The 23,934-nt window shown below is 42.8% G+C and overlaps 1 protein-coding gene across 1 annotated transcript in view; it reads left to right on the forward strand.

Moving 5' to 3' along the window:
- Positions 1-1,837: 1,837 nt before the first annotated feature.
- Positions 1,838-23,934, forward strand: part of hpse2 (heparanase 2) — a 132,830-nt gene continuing 110,733 nt past the window's right edge. The window contains exons 1-3 of the mRNA XM_079511566.1: positions 1,838-2,297; positions 4,554-4,711; positions 6,501-6,662. Coding sequence (XP_079367692.1) covers positions 1,894-2,297; positions 4,554-4,711; positions 6,501-6,662 — 724 coding nt within the window. The 5' untranslated portion in view covers positions 1,838-1,893. The remainder of the gene's footprint in view (positions 2,298-4,553; positions 4,712-6,500; positions 6,663-23,934) is intronic.

Here is a 23,934-nt window from a genome sequence, read left to right on the forward strand (position 1 = left end):
ATATACTTTGGAGACCATGCAGTGCATGACCTCGATCGACCGCGCTTCCCTGTGACATATCGTTAAGAGCATCCATTCGTTTTTTCCTGCAGAGTGCAGACCCATATTGTCTCTCTCTGAAGGCTAACAACGAAGCCCACATCTGGCGATAAATGTCACAGAAAGGTTAAAAAGAAACTTTATAGGGGAGTTCTATATATGACGGATTTATTTCAAAAGCATCCTATCTTTTTGAAGCGACGCCAAAATGCGCAAGAGCTCCAAAATATCACCCGTCTTGTAGGCTATAAATCGCGCAATAGATCACTTGTTGGTAACAAAGGAGAAATAAATTAAGGAACGTTGTTTTTCCTAAAAATCTAAATGGTATTGGACACATTTTGGTCCATGCTGACCTGTTCAGGTATGCATATTATTTGTATGCCCTTTCCCCACTGCTATTTTTGTGTACGTGTCGGATTAATTATTTTAGCAAATAGCCATGCGTGCCTAAAGCTGTCAATAGCAAATAAAATAACAATACATTTTCAACATACTATATTGACATTTGGTACCTTTATTACATATATTGTTACATGTGTCAGCAACATTTAGCTTAGGCTATACTCGACTCTTTTTTCCCTTTTTCCATTTTTCCATTGCTGTAAATCCTGTAATCATATCGTGTGTTTTTATATGTTGTAATGCAGGAGCGCACAAAAGACACGTTTCTACAGACTATGTGGTGTGATGTGATGGACAATATAGCTTTCTGGGATGGATGAGATCTTTGAATGTTGAATGACGTCCATCGTGATGATTGATGATGTAACTTTAACTTTATCGTGGAAAAGCAGGCCCTCGCGGGCCTTCCCTTCGCTCTTCGATTCCAGTTTAATAATGTATTTGTTCATTGATGTTTTCCACATTGACATTGAACGATTCTTTTTTAAATCGTTGGTTAAACCATACGAGTATTCCTTCTCAAAAAATAAACTATACAGCAAGTATTATTATTAGGTAATACACGTGCGCAATTCATTCATAAAACGACCTGGCTGTCTCCATCATCATTCAGCCTGCACGCACCGTTTCCAGTGATACATGATATGCTTCTTCTTAACAACACAGTCTAACCATGAAGGCACATGCCTAATATATTAAAATCACCCTGCATAGGATAAGCCTACTTATCATGTTTAGGCCTATGCCTAATAGATCACCCCACTGCGCTCATCTCTGCAATTAAAGTTAAAAAAAAAGAAAAGAAAATCCCCTTTTTACGGGTCCATGTGGTTCCATGCGTATACGTGTATACACTCTCGGATGGCTTTAAAGTTAAGTCAAAGCCATTGCGAGATGAGATCACTTAAAGCTTCATCAGAATATATGTACCTTGAGGAACCTTCTATATGGGGGCGGCGCTGGGTCCTCTCCTCCCCCCAGCCTCTGGCTCCCACAGCCGGGGAGGAGGCTGGCCGCGAGGCGTGCAGCGCTCTGCTCTAGTCTGTTCTGACTGCAGCTCCCACTAAACTCCTCCGACCGAGGGGCGGAGAAGAGGGGGGGTGGGTGGGTGTGTGTGTGTGTGGGGGGGGGGGGGGGGGGGGGGCGCAGAGAGAGAGAGAGAGAGAGAGAGAGAGAGGGTGTGGGACAGTCAGTGAGAGAGGGGAGGAGGGTGGGAGTGGGAGAGAGACAACCAGACAGGAAGACAAGAAGAACCAGATCTATGAAACCGGGGCGGACGGTCGGAACTGTATAGGGTAGGCTTAGTAGTACGGCACCACAGACAGAACAGAAGAAGACGTTGCAATTTTTTCCCCCGCGGCCCGGCCTCACCTTTCCTCCGTTCACAAGCGACACAGCGGTGGTCCCCACTCCCCGCGCGGCGCGCACCACCACCGCACCACTTGAGAGATGCCCGGCTGCAGCGGCGGCGGCGGCGCGTCACGACACGCGTGTCCACCATCACCGGCGTCCTCCTTCTTCTTCTCCTCCTCCTCCTCCTCCCCGGCAGTACGTTGTTCTTCTCCTTCTCGTCCTTCTCCCAGGCGGTGGCTGGCATCTGCGTCTCTGGTGCTGCTCATGCAGTTGGTGCTCCTCTCCTCCTCCTCCTCTTCCTCCTCCTCCTCCTCAACCGCATACCAGAGACCCGCGGCGGCGGGTAGTGGGAAGCAGCAGCGACCACCGGGGTTCACGGAGCGGACTCTCATTCTACTGGACGTCAACACGCGCAGTGCCGTCAAGGTCCTGAATGAGAACTTCCTCTCCTTGCAGCTGGACCCCTCGATCATTAAAGACGGCTGGCTGGACTTTCTGAGGTAAGAGACTGCAGAGAGAGAGAGAGAGAGAGAGAGGAGAGAGAGAGAAAGAGAGAGAGAGAGAGAGAGAGAGAGAGGGGAAAATCCTTCCCTTTTTTCCCTTTCTCCCCCTTCCTTTCTTTTTTTGTCAACAGGCAGCAGCAGCCCTCTTCTCCTCTATCGATTTGCAGCAGTGTCCATGACCATGATGTTATCGTCGTTGGGGAAATTTGGGGAATGGATTTATGCTGCTGCGTGCGTGGCGCGCGTGCGTTTTCCATCCCCAGGACGGGCCAAAGCGTTTCTCTTTAACTGCATGGTGTTTGAATGGTGCCAAATCAACAAGTGACAACAAGTTTAGAATCGGTTGGATATTATGGTCTCACCATAATTATATGCCCATAATTATGCTATTTGTGATCGCATTTTGTGCCTCTTGCAGGCCATATAGTCGTTAGCTTGTTCATGCAACAAACACACTTAAAAAATGTAACAGTGTTCTTATTATATTAGTGCAAAATATAGGCCTATAGCGAACACGTGATATAGGCCAAATGTAAAATCGTACAGCCTAAATTGTTAGACTTTAAATGTTGTTGTTTCACAAATATGTTCATAGCCAATATAGGCCCTATATGCGATTTGCAATGACGGTGCAAAATAGTCCACGAAATGTGTCATGTTATTATTACTACATGTTACATGTTATTATAACTAATTTAAGGCATTTCAGAAGATGGACGATTCTGCTAATACCCCCAGAAGGTAAAGAGTTATTGCAGATTAACTTGTTGACTGAAAGAGGCTTAATATAGCGGCTCAAGTTCAAGTTCAAGTTTTTGCACATTGTAGGTTTAACAAATTTAATTAACTTAGCATGTACAAAAAACAACAACAACAGCAAATAATTTTAAATTCCCTTCCCTCTCATTGCTTAAATCACTTAAGCCCTATATTCGACTTATAGATAAATAGATAAAATAGCAGATATACAAGCTGCCAATACTTTGCATGTATGCAAGCATGCCGTGTGAGGTTGTATAGGTATATGCTATTCTGTATTTATTTTTCCTGCTATTTTTGAACATTTTTTTAACAAAATGGGAAAAAAAGAAAATTGAAAACGTTTGAAAATGTACCCAAAATATGGACGCCAGTTAATGTGGTCAATGAGAGTCAGCAGTTTTTTCGTTATATATATTATATTTCTTCAATATATAAAATATAGGCCCATTGCTCAAAATAATAATGAAAAAAAAAAAGTTTGACCTTTTCAGCACAATAGGTCAATTTTGCTCAGAGGCAAACTGCATTTTTTTTAATCCAATGCACAGACTCAAATGTTTCACCATAAATAAACATTACATAAGCTGCAGCATGTATACGTTATCTTTCAAGTAAGTCGAAACTCGAAAGGCTTGGTGCGTGTAGGCCTACACACAAAAAATCGATCCATTTAAAAGTAGTTATTTTACTTTTTTTTAGCGACATGCACATAAGGTCTATTGTTTTCTTTCAAATGTCCCGTAACTTTAGAGCCTTGTATAAACTATAAACTTTATATCAGCTCTTCTGATACACCAACTGGATAATATAATATGCATTTGCTGCAGCTGTTGGCCAGGTTTGTCCTGAACAGTTTATTATCATTATTTGTGTGTATAGCTGTTGCTATGAAATGAGCAGTTACAGTAAAATAGTGTTAATTTTTACTCCGAGCGTATATATACTTAAATCAAATGTAACCAAATTAACCCTTTGGTTGTATACTAATACAATGTATCTACATGCTCGGTTGGTGCATGCTCGGGCGTTACAAAATGGGTAAATTAACGGAGGATTTCACTGTGAAATCTTTACTGCGAAAGAAAAGCTGTTGTGTGTTAAGTGAAACGAAACCCCTTTCTCGTTCACGTGGCAAATATCGCACTAATTCCAAATATTTATGGAGCTAAGAGACAATAATATTACAGATGGGGGAAAAAACTGTAACACATTTCTGCTGCCTGCATGGGCCCTGGTCTGGAACAGTAAAGTTTTCAGATGAAAGCGTGCGATCTGATCTAACACGCAAGCTTTTTGAAGAGGCGTTCCGTATGGCAGCCTGCCCTGTCATTCACTCACTCACGACGGCGATGCGTTTCAGTTTATGCTATATAGGCTATCGTGTAACTACATTTATGAACAAACTATTCCCCCCGCAGCTACGAGTATTTTTTACAAGCATATTTCGCTGTCTTTCATGTGTGTGTATACTGTGTTGTGTTTGTTGTTCAGTTCCAAGCGCCTGGTGACCCTGGCCCGGGGACTGTCCCCAGCATATCTGCGCTTTGGGGGAAAGAGGACCGATTTCCTGCAGTTCCACAACCTCAAGAACCTGGCCAAGTTCAGAGGACTAGCTGGCCCAGATTACTATCTGAAAAACTACGAAGATGGTGAGTAGTACATTCACCTAATATTATGTTTGACGGATGAATCATGAACCCCACTTTCACAAGTTTCCATATATCCTAATCCTATTATATATAGGCTACAGTATAGGCCTATAGCCGACTTTTGATGTAGGGTAGGCCTATGTCATCTCACCCCAGCAGGAGTCTAGGCTGCTACAAAAGAAGTAGGCCTAAATGGGACTATTCAGAATAAAAAAACAACTACAAACTATAGGCTGTATTATTCTTTTAAATATAGGCTGTTCAATATATTCAAGTAGCTAAATGCAGTAAATGTGTTTTTTTGTTGTTGTTTTTTTTAGCCTATTCTCGATTCATCCTCAAATGTAATGTCTAGGGACGTGAACGTGTTCGGCTACTTTTTTTTTTATAGCTCAAACTTGATTAACACACAGCTGAGGCTAAATTGGTTGTGATTGACGAGGTGGCAATCAATTACAACTGTGCAGAAAATACTGTGCAGAAACAGACGCGGGCGCGAGCTATACACTAAAATAAAAGCGTTGGGACTCATCCTTTTTGAGCACAGGTGCTTTTAATTTGGGCACTCAATTAAATCTGGGTGAAAAATCGAACATGACATTTATTGCGTATGCGTGGAATGTGGGACTATCTCGGGCCAGTGAAATGTATGTAGGACTATAGCCATATCGATTCATGTGGCCTGTGGGAGTTGTCGTGGGAAAAGTTCGCTGAAGCCTGGTTTATAGGCCTAGTATAAGGGCCTCATTTCGCCGTGGAAGTGTTGAAGAACATGGAACGTATAGCACTATATAGTGGTTTGGTTCCAAACTTTCTTCTGAAGGACCCGATTTATTATGAAGGTTATTTGGCCGCGGACCCGGAAATATGCTCATGTGCTGTGCCAGCAGCAGCAGGTAGCTAGCTACACCTAATAATAGTTTACAAAAAAAAATATGAAAACATTACAATTTTTTTTGTAATTTTTATATAGCAGATCTACAAGCTCACAGTCACATTTCAATGCACTGTGTGAGCTTATAGATGTAGCTATTTTAAATTTTGCTGGGGACCCCCCAAGGACCTCTGGGGGTCCCCAGCCAGACCCCACTGTGAGAAGCACTGACCAGTGGTGACCAGACTAGTGTTTCTCAAACACTTTGTTGTGAATTATTTTGCCACGGACCCCTATCTAAAAAGAGGCTGTGCCATGGCAACCTCCGTATAGGAATAGATTTGTCACCTTTTGTCAACATGTTTTGAAATTAAACGAAAAATAAAATGGACCCCCTGAGACCCCCTCAAGAACGCTAGATGCGTTTTGACGTATATTCTCTCAACATAAGATTATACTCTTCCACAATCTTCGAATGCTTCATAACTGTACAGAATGTAACTGCACCTAAAAAAAAAAGAAGTTGCGACAGGCAGCTGTCATCTGTTTGTCATTTCCGTTCAAGAAAATACTGTAGAGTACAGGCCTATTTTAATATATCTTTTAAACAAATCTATGAATATCCATTTCTGCTAAGCAGCAAGCTATATAAGCTTTGACCAAGTTTATTCATTTATTTATCTTCATATCAATTTCAGTGCTTCCGATGTGCAGACTGTTATAGGCAGCCAAGTAACACACTTGTCGAGAATAGCTTTTTGTACGACTGAGTTGCATATCCCAAAATAGCACGTTTGTGAACTTGTGGAGCCGCTTATATGTTCGACGTGTGTGTGATGCTGCCGTACACGACAAAGGATGAAATAACTGAGCTGTATAATTGTTTCTGCGGCACCCTGTCCGTCCGTCCACCAGACATCGTGCGCAGTGACATCGCCCTGGACAAGCAGAAGGGCTGCAAGCTGGCCAACCACCCGGACATGATGCTGGAGTTGCAAAGGGAGAAGGCAGCCACCATGCAGCTTGTGCTGCTCAAAGAGCAACTCTCCAACATCTACAGCAACATTACAATAACAGGTAAGAGAGATCACACACACACACACACACACACACACACACACACACACATGCATGCACGCACATACGCACGCACGCACATACACACACGCGCGCGCACATGCATGTATGCACACACAATTGGCTCTGTTTTGGCATAAACATTCAAGCACATTGCCACATAATATTGACATGAAACAGAATGGCCTGTGTGGGTTACACACACACACACACACACACACGCATGGACGGCATGCGTGCACCCACAGGGGCCCTGCCCTCTCTTACACACACACACACATGCACATGCACATGCACACGCACACACACACACACACACACGCACACGCACAGTCGCACACACACGCTGTGGACAGCAGAGCAGATACGCTCATGCACATGCGTGCATGCACACACGCGAGGTTCAAAGCATGCCGATATAAACCATCAGCTTTCAGAATGACAAATGTAATTTGTAAAAGAGGAATGCGGGGATGGATGGAGGGCTACAGCAGCGGAGGGGTAGTAAACACAGCGCTGACATTTCCACTGGTTAGAGTTAACTCAAGCCCACCGCAGGGGGATCGCTGGGGTCTTGCCTTTTGGGTGGGCTGCATTTCTTATCGGTTGCCGTGACTAACTAGAGTGGAAATGCAGGACTTGAAAAGAACGTTTTCTGTGGAGATGAGAGTGACTTGTTGTGAGTTTTGCTGGTGTAGCGACGGAACGGGCTTGTCTGAGACCCTTGATCAAGGGATTTACTGGAACAGTTGTTCCCAACCTTTCCTGGATCAGGGCCCACTTCAAGGTCTCTAAAACGTCCTTGGCCAGGCCCACCCATCTGACAGGTGGGTGTACACATTTTACAGAGCATACAGAGAACGCTTTTGGTTGAGATGTGAGTTATGTTACTGGTGTAGTGAAAGAATGGGCTGAGACCATTGATCATGTGTTTCCCTATAAACCTGGTGTTTCACCCGGGGAACCCCCCCCCCACACACACACACACACACACACACACACACACACACACACACACACACACACACACACACACACACACACACACACACACACTACATCCTGCACAGTGCTGCGTGCCTGATGTGCATTCTTGTGGGCCTGCATTGTCATCTTCTCAAGCTACAGTTAAGTTATGTTAGGTATAGTGTGGCAGATTCTAAAGTATATAGCAGATTCATAAACTCTGTGAAACGTTGTGAGCTTCACGCGATGCTGTCATATGCCGTTCTTGAGTGACGTTCCGTGTGTAGCAAAAGAACGGGCTTGTCTGAGGCCGTTGATCAGGTTTTTAGGTCTTCCTAAAACCTGGTGTTTGTCCTTGTCAACTTCCCCCTTCATCCTGCACAGTGCTTGCGTGCCTGATGCATGTTCTTGAGGGCTCACACTGGCTCGTCTTGTCTTGTTAAGCTAGCTATGTTTCTGAACCAAAAACATGTTTCATATCAACATTCAAGTACTATGCAATTTGAATATAGATCCTAACTGATTTCCTAACTTATCAGTACACTCGTCCTGGTGGATGTGGGAGGCCATCGGCTGCTGGGTGTGGGTACTACTGGCTCACCTATTAGCGGCTTGTTCGGGCACACCTCACATGAGTCTCGAGGCTTTGCAGTCGGCACGTATGCCTTGTTGTTCATGCACTGCTACGTCCTGCTGAACCCCACCCATTGACCATATTCATGACTCAGGCGGGCATTTCCAAGCCAATCGCCAGAGAAGAAACGTTACCATTGTACATTTCTGCGAAACACAGATGTGTGTTGCATGCAACGTTGTCAATGTATAGGATAGGTGTACGTTGCAGTTACGCGTTGACATTTTGCATTCAGGGTTATAGGTTGAGACTGAGAGGTTAGATTTAGAGTTAGTTATCATGTACTTCCAATTGAAGGATGTAGGTTTGAGTCAACATGGTCCGCATATAGTTGCTCACACACAATGTTTTGGGGATTAGAATACGCCCGATGATCAATGTTTTTTTGCGCTTTGTGGAAACGTACAGTGACATTTCTTCTGGCGAGCAGGCTGCATACCCATGCACTGTGACAGGGTCAACCCTCCCTCCCCACCACGTATGACGTAGGAGAAATATGGCTGGCATGTGAATATGGTTAATACCTTTTTAACAGAGTCAATATGCAGACAATGCCGAATGAGGATCCATATAATTCTTTGTTTTTTGGGGTGAATAAAGCGGTCCCAACTGAAAATGTTGGAATCCGATCAAGAAAACACACAAAGACAGGCGATCAATTGACATAAACACTTATAACACTTACAATGTGCCGAGGGAAGGCATCTGCGCTGGAAAGTATTCCCTCCAAACATCCCGTGGTCAGACGGTGGAATGTGAGACCACAGCAGGGGGACATCCTGAGATTTTCAGCATTTTCTTTTCTCCAGAAAGCTATTGATGAATGTGTGGGAAGCTTCCAATAACACCTCGAGCTGAATCCAAGTTGAATGTGTAATTTGTGTGTGTGCGTGCGTGCGTGCATGTGCGTGTGTTTGTGCGCGCGTGTGTGAGAGAGTTTAGGGGGGGATTCCCACGGGAGGACCCTCCTGTGTGAATCATAGGAGGACACATCTAGTATCAGTTGTTGCAGTCAAAACATGCCCTACCTAACCTTGCACCCATCACGGTACACAGTGAAATCCTCAGTGTTCATTTACCCTTGCGGGTAAACATTGGTAAACATTGATGCACTCTCAGAGTTGCACATGGATGACTTATTAGCAATTGTCCGTTGGGTGCATGACACTGCAAAATCCTGCATGTTAACTTATACTGTAACTCATGAAGTGAAGAAAACATGGAGGTTCACGTCGACTCATAGATGCATAGATGCATCTATGAGTATAGATGTGATTGCCAAGATATTCTTAGCCAGGTAGCAAGTCTATCTCTGTGACCCGAGTCAGTCTGCACCAGACACATGGCCAGTTATATTAAATTAATAAACCCTATATACTTAGTTGACTTGGTCATCCAGAGCTCTGTACTACTGCTGTTTTCCCCCTTAACAGCTGATAGAAGCTGTGAGCGTGTAGATCTGCTATTTGTTTTTTGAATTATCGCTCCATGAGTAGCGGACACTAAGGTTCACGTGGTCAAATAAGTAAACGGTACCAAAAAAAATGCAATAATTCAGAGCCATAAAGTCATGGATCCGTCACGTGATGGATGACTGATGTCACCGGAGCTGGCCACATGAAGTCCCCAGATCCACACACTGGAGCCACGCGGGTCCCATGTTAGATTAATGTCCCCACGCTAATATGGTCTCCTCACACCAAAACAATGGGATTTGGGAATCCAATTTGGCAAAGGTTTTGCTTTAAAACAATGATACATTATTACAGTAAGACATTTCAGCCAGCGAATAGCCGATATGATGCATATCACGCGTGATCTATTCTCTTGTATTCCAGCCAGTTTTTGCAGCACAACAGTGTCTTATGGCTCGGTGGGGGATATTGTCTGCTTAAGATGCTCACATATTGCCAGGGTTCCATGCTGCTGAGGCCATGCAAAGACAGAGTCACGCGAGGGAGCACGGTGGCTTTCTTTTTGTTTTGAGCAGGTGCCATCGTTTGTTATGGAGGGGAGGCGAGAGCCACAGCAGCAGGAGGACTTTATTTACTGAAGCAGATTCACTGCACTAGCGTTCTCACAGAAACCTCATTCCTCAACCCGGAGGGAGGGAGAAAGGGACGGCCCGATGGGAAATTTCCCAGACAAAAAAAGTAGACAAATGGACCCTAACCCGGCTAATTCACCTTTAGCTAAGCCCTGCCCTCTCCCACTTAGACACTCCTACTTGGACACTTTCCAGCCGGGCTCATTCAATCCAATGTAAATATCTTGGATTTTACACATTAAATACTGGTTCATTTTTGGACCCAGACCTTCAAAATCTCTTCCAAATCCGTCAACAAGGCCTGCCATATGCACTGGAAAAATATGTGCGTGACATTTCTTGTTTAAAACAATGTTTTATCATATAGGAAAACTATTGGTGGAGAGGTTTGTCTAACCCATGTTATGCTTAGCTGTGATTGGACCATAGCAGTTTGGGGAGGGGCTTTGCTATAGGTCAATTGGTAACTGCTGAGGGTCATGAGGGAGGCTTTTATTTTATTTCATGTTATTTCTTAGACGATATATATATTTAGATCCTGCCGGCTGATAAAACCACTACTGGTTGACAGTATATATTCACAACACATTGTGAGCTTATTTCTAAATGTTCACCCCAGAACAGGGCCGCAAGTTAATCCCGTCAACATTGAAGACAGTATAGGTTAAACGGCAGTCCCTGCAAATGTGCACTAGGCGTGTGTACTGTGTAGCTTTATGCGTTTTGTATGCTGTGCAAAGGGTTTGCTTATGTGGTCCTGTGTTCTCTGGAGTGCAACGGAGTAGTGCAGTAATATGGGCTACAGAGGCACAAGGCTGGCGTTTAAATATGTCTGGTAACAATCAGCGTAGCCACACTGTGTGTGTGTGTGTGTGTGTGTGTGTGTGTGTGTGGTGTGTGTGTGTGTGTGTGTGTGTGTGTGTGTGGTGTGAGTGTGTGTGTGTGTGTGTGTGTGTGTGTGTGTGTGTGTGTGTGTGTGTGTGTGTGTGTGTGTGTGTGTGTGTGTGTGTGTGTGTGTGTGTGTGTGTGTGTGTGTGTGTGTGTGCACATGTGCGTGTGTGTGTGTGAAGGCAGGTGGTGTTTAAAGGTCGTTTAACAGCCTCGCTCCATCCTTTTCCACTCACCACAGCATGACCTTTGACCTGTGCTTGTTAGAGCTATCAGTAATGGGGCCACTCTGAGCACCAACACACCCACACACCCACACACACACACACACACACACACACACACACACACACACACACACACACACACACACACACACACACACACACACACACACACACACACACTGAGGAAAATACCCCAAATTCAGACAAGGCAAAGGTCACGGTCACTGTCACCCCATGGTGAGCTATTCATGTTCTCTCCTCTCAACTTGCTCCATCTTCCATCCATGCCCCCACTCTGTCTGCCTGCCTGCCTGCCCCCCCCCCCTTCTCTTTCTAGGTTCTCTATCTCTGATTCTTTCCCTGATTCTTTTCTTTTCTCGCTGTCTATGTCTCCGTCTGTCTGTCTCTCTCCCTTCTCTGTTTCTACTCTCTAGTGTAGCGCGTTCGCTTAGCAGTCTGCATTGTGTTTCATATGCGTATTGTGCGTTTATTTAGACTATGAGGCAGTCATTTCAACACTTCAATTTGTGATCTCAAGATTCGGAACCACAAGTCTAAAGGTCTTAAAGGGAGACTATTTAAGAATTTCTCAGAGATATTCGCATCATGGCCAGAGATGGTCCAACTGATATGCATATACAAAACAAAATGTAATCGTGTGGATCTCGGATCCGCGGCGGGGCAACATTGTGCGTCTCGGACTTGGTGTGGCCAGCCTGTGCCGTCTAGAACTTCAGTTGTCTGTGACATAAATATGACATATGACTCAAGTTTCAGCCCCGCTCCCCAGACCCATTGACTTCCATTATAAAAATCAAAGTTAAATATTTGAAAAACATATGCGAGACATATGTGAAAAAATAATTAGTGGCCTACTGTCAGTGTGAACAAGAAATTTGGCGCTGGTCGATCCAGCGGTTTTGCAAGATTAGCTCCGGACACACACAGACAGAAAGACAGAAAGACAGACAGACAGACAGACAGACAGACAGACAGACAGACAGACCACGCCGTAAAAAGTATCTGAAGTGATAAAACCTGAGAGGCAAGTGTCAAACGTGTGATGTCACCCAGGGAGCTCAGCAGACGATGGTTGGAGACAGGGTTTTGTGTGAGTTTTTATAGTGCCGCCTGATCTGCACGAGAAAACCCACCCTTAACCCCTTCCTCCTGTTTACAACTCTACTTGTCAGCTTGTTTCATTCTCTTTTTACTTTAGTTAAAAACGTTCATATATCTACTCGTACTATTTATATATTTTAGTAGTCCATTCAACTTCAAACTCCATGTTAGACTCGTTGAAAACACACGTCCCTGCTTCTGGTGAAGGATATTGTCTAATTGAGACCTTCATCTTTCCATTAGTTATTTCATTATGTTAATATTTTATGCAATGTAAAGTTTTGTAAAGTCTTGTAAATCCATGCATGAAATAACCATGTTATCACCATTCATTAGAAGGACGATTTCAGTCACCATAAGCATGGACATATGTTTTCAATGAGTCTGACATGAAGTTTGAAATTGAATGGGCTTATGGGGGGCGTGTCTGATCAAATTAATATCAAATACTATTTGATTTAGTTTGTATACCTTGAAAACTGTCTGGGGCTCACGCAACAGTCAAGAGTAGACATGAAAATGACCCCAGAAGTGTTTTAAAGTGAAATTCCCCTGCAAAGGGAAACCAAGTGGAAATCAGCCATATCAGCAGCTGCAGACTTTCTATCTGAGGGTGAGAGTTGTGCAAGTTCAAAAATATTGACTATACTGCCAAAGGCTATACAAATAATTTATAGGGATTCTTGAATTCCCTCATTGTCTCTCTTCATTTCATTTGATTTTCATCTGAATAGTTTATTGGAAATTGAAATTGGAATGGAAATTATTTTGGCCAACCGCAAACATTTCCAACCTATTTCATCACAGAACCAGAAGTGATTATAGTCAAGGACGGAAACGTCTGCTTCTCTTTGAATTTGACGTATTCATTTATTTTCACTTCACTCAGACTGCACTGTCCTCCTCATAATAGGGCTATAATACAATTATTTCATTGCATTGTAATGACTCGTGACTCGAGTGGACTCGGTAGGGGGAGTCCCGAGTCCCTTGGTCCGAGACAGAGTCAACTCAACCCGAGTCAAATTATGGGTGAGATCCAGACGAGACCGAGTAAATGGACTCGAGTCCTACAACACTACTATCTTGAGTTCTGAGGCAGTATATATAACACTTTCATCCTCACTGAAACTTCTCGGTTCGGCAAGCCCTTCCCTCCAAAGCTGAATAATATTTATTTGTAAATACATTGTTTTATTTTGATTGTCTTGTTGAATTGAATTGAATTGAATTGAATTGAATTGAATTGAATTGAATTGAATTGAATTGAATTGAATTGAAATGAAATTGAGAGAGAGAGAGAGGAAGAGAGTCAGAGAGAGAGAGAGAGAGAGAGAGAGACCTTTTGCGCTCATATAAAGTTACACCATCTGAGTATTGCTACTTACTATCTTTATCTCTTGTTTCAAATTAAAAGCCTTACAGCGTTTCATACATGGTCCAGCGATATACAATACTAGGTTTGTGACCTAGTCTTGCGCCACAGACTTTGCACTTCAAGTTAAGTCCATCTAATCTTAGTCTCGCATTGCCAGACTGTTGCCTCTCGCAATTTCCAAATGCTTCCATCATACATTCTGGAGCAACGGAAGTTCTATCATGAGTAAAATATAAAGCGGAAGTGGAGCGTCCTCCCCACTTCCGTTTTGTATTTACAGTTGCGCACATTTATCCTAATATAAAAATAAATCATCTAAGCATATATAGAAGGGGTGCCCACACATTTATGACGTGAGATCTACTTTCAAAATGACCAGCTCAACAAGATCTACCCACTGAAAAAATACTTTCACCTAGAAACTCTATTCACACATTTTATAATTCAGCTTACTGTGGAGACACATGCTGTAACTTTTTACTTTGAAATGATTTGTAGTTTCAGAGTTATTTAACTTAAACGCCCAATGCATTCTCAATGGCAATAGCACAAACTTTGGCATGCTACTATAGTCCTACATCAGGAGTGCCCACACATTTATGACGTGAGATCTACTTTCAAAATGACCAGCTCAACAAGATCTACTCACTGAAATAATAAGTGTACCATTGCTGAAAATAGTTTAAATATATAATGTACCTGGGGGGGCTTTGGAATAGGGAGGGGGGGAGAAATTATGACAGGTAGTTTCTGCTGTCAAAATATGTCCCCCCCCGTATTTAACTTAAACGCCCAATGCATTCTCAATGGCAATAGCACAAACTTTGGCATGCTACTAGTCCTACATACTTACACCTAGAAACCCCATTCAACCCTATTTAGGTTCATCTTACTGTGGACATGTTTGCCTGAAAAGAAATCTTTGAAATGTTTCATAGTTTTAGAAATATAGTGCTTTCAAATTTGAGAAATTCACAATGGGGCTCAATGGCAGATATTGTCACGTCAAAAAAGCACTTTCACCTAGAAACTCCATTCACACTTTTTATAATTCAGCTTACTGTGGAGACACATGCTGGAACATTTTACTTTGAAATAATTTGTAGTTTCTGAGTTATTTAACTTAAACGGCAACGCCCAATGCATTCTCAATGGCAATAGCACAAACTCTGTTTCGGAGTTATTTAACTTAAACGCCCAATGCATTCTCAATAGCAGGGGTGCCCACACTTTTTTGACTCAAAATGACTATGATGCAACAAAAAAATTATCAGATCGCATTGCTGAAACTTGTTTACCTTTGGGGGGGGGGGGGGGGGGGGGGGTGGAGACAGGGTGAGACAAACACACTTGGAATGGGAAATAGAAGGAAAATGGAATTGGTAGGGTTTTTCTTTCTACCGACAGTGTGTACTGTAATATTTTGTATGTGGAAAGTGAGTAAACTACCTTGACGCACCCAAGGTCTCCTGTCTTGCTGTTTCCTTACTCCACAGTATATAACTTTGTAATGCTACTGACGTTTGTGCACAACAATCTTGAAAACAAAGTAATACATTGTGGGTTTGAGCTGACAGGCCCTTCTAAATGTCAATCAAGTCACCTTAATTCAAGTGGCAAAATTTAAATTAAATATATTTTTTTAGGGGCATGTAATGTGATCTACCTGCACAGCCCTTGTGATTTACTGGTAGATCGTGATCTACCTTTTGGGCACCCCTGATATATAGCTTGTTGCTTAGCAGAAATGGAAATAAAAAAATAAGCTCTAAACCTAAAGATATTTTAAAATATATTTTCGTGAATGGAAATGGCAGCCTTCTTACTCGGATTTCGGTGTAGTTCCAGACTCTATAGCATTCGGAGATTGTGTAATAGTTGTCTGGCTACTAAGTCCATCTAGGACCTGGTCTTATCCCTGCAGGGCGGCGCAGTGAGGCGCAGGTATTTCGTCAGTACTGTATATCTACAGTATATCAACGCATCACAATATCAAAGATGTTGACACGTGGCGCGCAGCACCATCCATCACGCTTTATTAAGTGATTTAAAAACAACCTAAACAAAGGTTGATATGTCAAGATATCACAGGTGTCTCTTGGACATGACAAGATATGTTACAGACGAAAGAAGTAAAAAAACAGCAGCACCTGCTCAAACCGTTCCAATCTATCCGATCAACACACATTTTGAACAGTTGAGGTGGCACTTAAAGCACTTGATTCTTCATTGATCCAGGAAATTGATCTCTCGCCAGACAAGCTAATGCACAATCGCTGATCTGTCTTTGCCGACTGTAACTGTACATGTGTGAAATAAAGGAGCAGCTTCCCTCAAGAATTAACAATCAAAGCTCAACCCTAGTGAGTTTTCCCAAAGCAAACTTTCAGTTTATTAATGGGTACATGGGTACATTTCACATGAAAGCACAACTCAATACAAAGACTGTTACTGTGGAGTGTGGACGACACATTGATAAAGCATTACACTTGTTTACAACAGGATCCACGTTTAAATGTTTTATGTTACTAAAGTCTTCTAATTATTATCAACATTCCCTCACAAATATGCTTCACGTCCCGTATTAATCCTATGTTGTTATCATTTGTCTAGAAAAAAACCCCCTCCATAATCATGCCAAGTCACCCCGCTTATAGTACCCACAGAAGAGCACTCATTCTGGGATAGCTGCCTCAGTGGCCCAGCCTGGAGCAGAGTTAAGACACACCCCTCGCAACTAGCCACCGACGCTATAGCTCTGTTTCACTATGAATATTGCAAAAACGGTCTGCTCAATTATTAAGAAAACACACCGTGTGATAGCCGAAATGTTCCCGGTCATGGTCGTTAACAAAGTTATGTATTTACTCCCTTATTAGAGTGTTTAATATGGTAATTCCCACAGCCACTTTTCAATGTAATCCTATGGGGGCCCGACCAGATCTCCCCGTGATGACGTGCCATATTGACTCGTACCTTTCCGAGGTGAATGGGCGGTGCTTCGGGAGTTGTAACCGCCGCCTTCTGACAGCTCCAAACGTAGACACAGTGAGACTATAGTTTTATTGACAAATGTTTTCACAATTATTATTACACAATTAAATTGGGAGAAAGTAGTGCCAAAAATGTTACTTACACTTTAAGATCATCATGGCCATGGATCATCACCCATTCTATCTGTTTCTTTCAATCACCTGTATCTCCTATTCCTTGTCCTAGATGGTATTTTTGGTCAAAACAAGATTTATTCCACGGCCCAGAGCCAACGATGTGATCCTTCTGCATCATGTTAAAGCAGCACCGGCGGTAAACATGGAACGATGTCGCATCGTCACACAACCCGACATAAGTTCACAACATCCGGTCTAGATTTTTGGCTCTTCAAAAAAATAAGAGCTGAACAGGGAAAAATGCTGGCGTGAATTATATCATAATTTATCAATAAATGCTAGCGGTAAAAGTGTTAAATAGTAAGAATGTCATGAATTAATCCATTCTTTATCTGTCTCTGTAGTTATCCACATCAATATTGGAGTTCTGAGGGTGCACGGATGGAATGCACTGGCAATGGCATTGTTTATAGATCAATCACCGACAGGCTGATTATCCACCGACGCGTAGCGGAGGTGGATAATCAGCCTGAATGTGATTTATATATAAACAATGACCACTCAGCCATACATTATCCCGCTTATTACATGGCTACTCAATACATAAATTAATACATTGACCCAAAACACAACAAACCGAGATATTTCCTTGCTTGCGGTAATGAAAATACTCCATAAGTGTCGCCCTGGCCGGCGTCTGCCCAGCTGCAGCACTGTCGGAAAATAATTAAGGAAGTGAGTTGATTAAATAGAATCCATTTTCGGTATACTGCTTCGTCCATTTCTCGCTCAAATGTTTTCAAAACATTTTTGAGAGCAATATTTAGCTGTAAATGACATTGTGTGTGTGTGTGTTTACATGGCTGTCATGTTGGAAACAGCCGTAAATCAGTAAGTGGCTGCAGCCAGGTGCTCTAGCGGTCTGTTATAGAGCGGAGCGGTCTGTTATCAAGAAATAACACAGCGCCGAATTCTGCGATTGACCAATCAGAATCAAGCATTCAACCAAGCCATGTAATAATAGCTGAGAATGAGCATGTGAATGTTATGTTGATATGTCAAGTCAACATCACAGATGTCTATTCTGTATTTAAGTAATTTTGTAGTCCTACGTTACGTCCGGGTCCAAGTGGCACCAGCTCCCGTCCGCTTCTCATTGTAAATAGAATATCTAAACGCGTGAATCTTTTTACAATGTTATTTTTCAGAAAGGAAGCCATTGAGGGTTAAAATGGGTCTCAATGCTTCCAACTCGAGTAGAATTATTAATGTTCTGTACAAGTGTCCATGACAAAGAACATATATGATGTGGAGACAATAAAGACTATTATTATCATTATTATTGAAGGTGGTAATTGCATTTAATGAGGATTTAGTTGACACAATGCAATAAAATGGTGATAGTATCCAGTGTGGGGCAGACAGCCTGTCACAGCCAGATTTGGGAGAGCCGCAGTTTGTTGTTGCGAGGAAAGCGGTAAAATTAGACTTTCGTGGTTGTTTTCGTCTCAGATTTAGTCCGACGGAGGGACACAGTATAACTCTATGGGGACACAAAATCGACACAAAAGTAGGACCCGGAAATATCTCTGGAGGGGGCGCGTCACGGCTGAAATGCTGAATTGGACATGAGACATTATAGGCTACACTCGCTACAGTGATTGTGACATTCTGCAATATAGCGGCCATGCATTGAGTTTAGAGTAGAAACCTCTCGTTTCAATGTTTTGGTGAGAAGAAAACCTTTGTTTCCCTCGTGTTTCGTGACACCATTATATCACATTAGTAATTCCGCTGCCATAGATCTTGTGTGCTTTCACTTCAGATTTGACATTGGTTTAGTCACTAGAAGTAGAAAAGCGAGGACGTGGAGTTCTGCAGTTGAAAACAGTGGTCGACTACCTTTTTCCACTGATGAAAACTAAATGGAAACTAAATAAAAACGAAGCTATGATGACTAAAACTATAAGACTAAATATATTGACGTCAATTTCATCAACAAATAAAAACTAGACTAAAATGTTAGGAAGGGCCTAGTGGACAAGACATCCAGTATAAGTCATTTTACACTTGGTTGCATGCTGAAAATAGCAGATCTACAAGCTCACAACGCGTCACAGCGCGACGCGTTGGGAGCTTGTAGATCTGCTATTTTCAGCATCAAGGCCCGCCAAAATACATTTTAGTCGACTAAATCACCTGTAGATTTAGTCGACTAAAATCTTATGATATTTAGTCGACTAAAACACTAAAACATTCCAGGTGACTAAAATGTGGCTAAAACTAAATGAAAACCATTCAAGAGACTACGACTAAAACTAAAATAGAAATTTGCTGCCAAAAACAACGCTGGAAAAAGCAGTGTTATAGCGACATGAGAGCATACCTGCTCGTCCATTCCCACCCTCTCTCTCTTCCTCTGTATCTCACGCTGCTCGCTCGCTCTCTCAGTCTGACCTCACACGGTATCCAGTGACTTGTTTAGAATGTTTACACGCTCTAGTCAATTGTTAGGCTAATGTAAATGTTGCTGTGAATATATATCAGGCACTAATATATTGAACACTCTTTGTACTATATAGGCCTCTTCCAACTGCTGACAGAACTCTTCAGGGACGTGTAGAGAGTGTTACAGAGGCAGGGGCTGTAATCCCGTAAGAGGGCACTTTTGGACAAAAATAGTAAATAGCAGATCTACAAGCTTGTAGATCAGCTATTTTCAGGTCGCAACCCAGCACTCTTTATCTACTGGAGATGCGGTGTATAACGACATGGATTTCTAAATCAATTTGTTCAGCGTAAAATGCTATATGTTCCAAGTTCAGGAGACTTCGGAAAAAAAGCAATTCTCCTGAATGCTGCCTTCCAGAATGGCATGGAAAGGAGTGGCATTTTTGCATCTCTTTCACCATAGGAAATGCTGCATTCATGGTCTGGAAAGGGCAGTTGTTTTACAGACGGGTAAAGGGGCAGGGGCTCAAGCCCCCTTTGATGACGACGCTAGGACCAGAAGTGAATTCCTCATTCATTTTTCCCATAGACATTTCAAAAAGTATTTATTTGTGACAAATCATGACAACAAACACAACATTTTGGGCCGAACAAATAATTACAAGAACAACAAAAAAAGGGTTGTAACCTTCCGTTTTCTTCTTCTTTCTAATTATTTGTTCGGCCTGAAAATTTGTGTTTGTTGTCATGATTTGTCACAACTCGAGTTGGCTTTGTACGAGGCTTAAAAGGTCTTTAAATACATACTTTTTGAAATGTCTATGAGGAAAATGAACGGGGAATAATTTCCTGGTCCCTGGTAGGGGGCAGGACTGCGACGCTCTATAGAGCAGTGGTTCCCAAAGTGGGGTCCTTGGGGGAGTTCCAGGGGGTCCCCAGCTAAATGATAGTTTGGAACCAAATGGACCCTTATGGGTCTGTAACTCTGAGAGAGTGTACAAATGGATTTGTGCACTGGATTTGTGCACTCACAAAGTTAAATTAACATTGATTGTACGATATGAATTGGGGGTCCCAGAGATAGAAATGCCATCAAATGGGGGTCCGTAGACTAATGCATGTCAAACTGGGGGTCCTTGAAATTAAACGGGTTGAGAATCACTGCTAGAGCCATAAATATCTTCTCTCGTCCCTGGCATATCTTTTCAAATTACATGACATGAGAAAGTTTGAGAACCACTAGAGAGCCCTGGGGATTAAAGTGTTTAAATCAACATTTTACCATGGTTTGAATAAGACGCGGTCTAATAACCACACGGCTTTGCCCAGATGTGGAAGGACAGCTGGAGGGTCGATTTGAGATAAAGAATTCAGGAAATGCAACAAATGATTATATTGTGATTTACCTTCTTTGGCCTACTGGCAGCGTGGCAGCGTGCGCAGGAAATGGGATCCGTATAAAAAGGTGTTCCACAGTGACTTATAGTCTCAGCACTTTATCACCGGCGTCATAAATGTGACCATCGTGTCATCAGCCAAGTCCAAATGCACATACTAACTCTAAGCTGCTATAAGGGGACTTAAAGCAGAGCGTAAAAAGTCTGAAAAAACATCAACATTTTGGGGGAATTTACAAAAACATCTGTGCTCTACTTGAAAATGTTTTCATCAAAACAAGTTGGCTCAGCTGTGTATATTCAGGGGGCCGCTGGATCACATTCATATCCAAAATCAAAACACATTTACTTTTGGTAATATCGGGACGCATGCCGCTTTCTCTTATCCCTGTTAGTTTCGGTGTGAGATTTGAGCGGATGTTTAAGTCCCCCTTGCTCTTCATCTCGTGTTGTTTTCCACAAAATGTGCACACGCACACAAGCGCGCACTCTCTGTCTCAGAGCACGCACACACACACTCACGCACGCACGCACGCACGCACGCACGCACGCACGCACACACACACACACACACTCCAACCATGGACCGTTTCAGATGCTACGAAGTAGCTTCGTAGCCACAGAGCCACTGGCAATAGATTTCCAAATAGCTTCTTCCCCCACACAATCAGGCATATGAACAATCTGGCCTCAGAAAATAAAAATAAGCTTGGAAAACAAAAACAATAAGCATCACTCACATGCACGCACGCACGCATACAGACAGACAGACAGACAGACAGACAGACAGACAGACAGACAGACAGACAGACAGACAGACAGACAGACAGACAGACAGACAGACAGACAGACAGACAGACAGACAGACAGACAGACAGACAGACAGACAGACAGACACACACAGTGGGTAAGCATGCCACGATGGAGGTAGGAATTCGGAGCGGTTTAGCCAAGCCCCCAGAGCAGCTGGCCAACGTTGAAGCCGCCCCACTTTACTGGCCAAAGCTGGAACTGCAGGCTGGTGGTTTTGCACATGCAATGAGCGCTCGTTAACGCATTTTTGGTGTCCAAATGGAAAAATGTGGAAGTATAGAGCGTTCTTCCTGGTCAAAAGCCACTGAGCAACTTCCATTGAATAGCTGGGGGTGGGGTTGTTCGGTCTCTAGATTCGGTCTCTAGATTCGGTCTCTAGATTAAAACCTGATAGAGTTTCTGCTGGAGAGATTCAGGAGAGTCGCTACAGATTCAGGAGAGTTGCTTACAGATTCAGGAGAGTCGCTACAGATTCAGGAGAGTCTCTACAGATTCAGGCGAGTCTCTACAGATTCAGGAGAGTCGCTACAGATTCAGGAGAGTCGCTACAGATTCAGGAGAGTCGCTACAGATTCAGGAGAGTCGCTTACAGATTCAAGAGAGTCGCTACAGATTCAGGAGAGTCTCTACAGATTCAGGAGAATCTTTTTATATTTTATGGAGGGACAGACAGTAGGCTGACAGGAAATGGGGAGAGAGATGGGGGGAAGACATGCAGTAAAGACCGTCGGGATCGGGAGTCGAACCCACGGCACACTGCCAGACTGGGTTGCCAACCAAGGTGCCTGGACCACCTAGCCCAGGCTTCAGTGTTGTTTTTGTCGACTAAAACTATATGAAAAATGTTCGTCGACTACTGACGAAAACTAAATGGAAACTAAATGAAAACTAAGCTATTATGACTAAAACTATAAGACTAAATGTATTGACAATTTCGTCAACAGATAGAAACTAGACTAAAATGTTAGGAAGGGACTAGTGGACAAGAGATCCAGTATAAGTCATTTTACACTTGGTTGCATGCTGACAATAGCCTATCTACAAGCGAGTAATAGTTAGGACTTTTGACGTAAAGTGAGGGTAACGGGTGTGTGTGTGTGTGTGTGTGTGTGTGTGTGTGTGTGTGTGTGTGTGTGTGTGTGTGTGTGTGTGTGTGTGTGTGTGTGTGTGTGTGTGTGTGTGTGTGTGTGTGTGTGTGTGTGTGTGTGTGTGTGTGTGTGTGAGTCTCCACTCGAATCCCCACACACAGTGACAGCCCTCCATGTTTACGCACGACAGACAGACAGAATATTCTGTACACTGCAGTGTTTTTTATGTTTCCTTAAGCAATAGATTAATGTGCTCGTCCTCATATTTCGATGAGGGCTTCGGTCTCCTTATTTGACCACGTCACATGGTAACCTAACGGGACATCTTTGTACTGCGTAAAATGAATATCCCTTCTCCGCCTCCAACTGTGCAGCTCCTTATCCGCCACATAGTTTGCTTCATGTCCTTTATTTGCTACGGATTGCATTCCCACCTGCACCGAATCGAAATCAAGTGCAATTGGAAGCGAAGCGAAACCCCCGTTTTTTGGCGGAGTAGAATGCGGTTCTTTGATGCGCATTAGGATTCGAATGAGCCTTCACACCTGCCAAACGAAGCGCATTTTCTGACAATACGCAGCAGGATTCGTTTTAATTGAAGTAAAGCTTTCTGGTGTGAATGTCACCTAAATTAAAATAGAAATTTGCTGCCAGAAACAACACTGATCTGCTTTGATTCTCTCTCTAACGACCAGTGGTGGGAAAAGTATTCACATTTTTGTTTTACTTAAAGGGACACTTCACCGTTGGAAGAAACAGTATAGATAACAGTATAGCACAATTAGAAATAATGCACTCTATGGCCAGAAAAATAATGTAGTCACTAATATAATGTGTTTGACTATAGGGTTCGACTGGATTGCTGGATTACTACAATGACCATAATGCTTTGGTGTACTCACCAGAGGGGGGCTGTTTTACTGAGATAACATGTAGTCCAGGAAGGACGTGAGACCACTGTCTGTGACATCACTTTGAAATACTAACATATCTATAAACACATTACCCACATAAAACCCCATAAAAGTAAGTTTCTTGTCTCTCAAGCATCATTCAAATAAAATCTGGTTGCAAAAGGGGTGAAGTGGCCCTTTAAGTAAAAGTATCAATACTGCAAAGTAAAAAATACTCTGTTAGAAGTAAAAGTCCGG

Source organism: Electrona antarctica (genome assembly GCF_951216825.1).
Source record: "Electrona antarctica genome assembly, chromosome: 10".
NCBI lineage: Eukaryota > Metazoa > Chordata > Actinopteri > Myctophiformes > Myctophidae > Electrona > Electrona antarctica.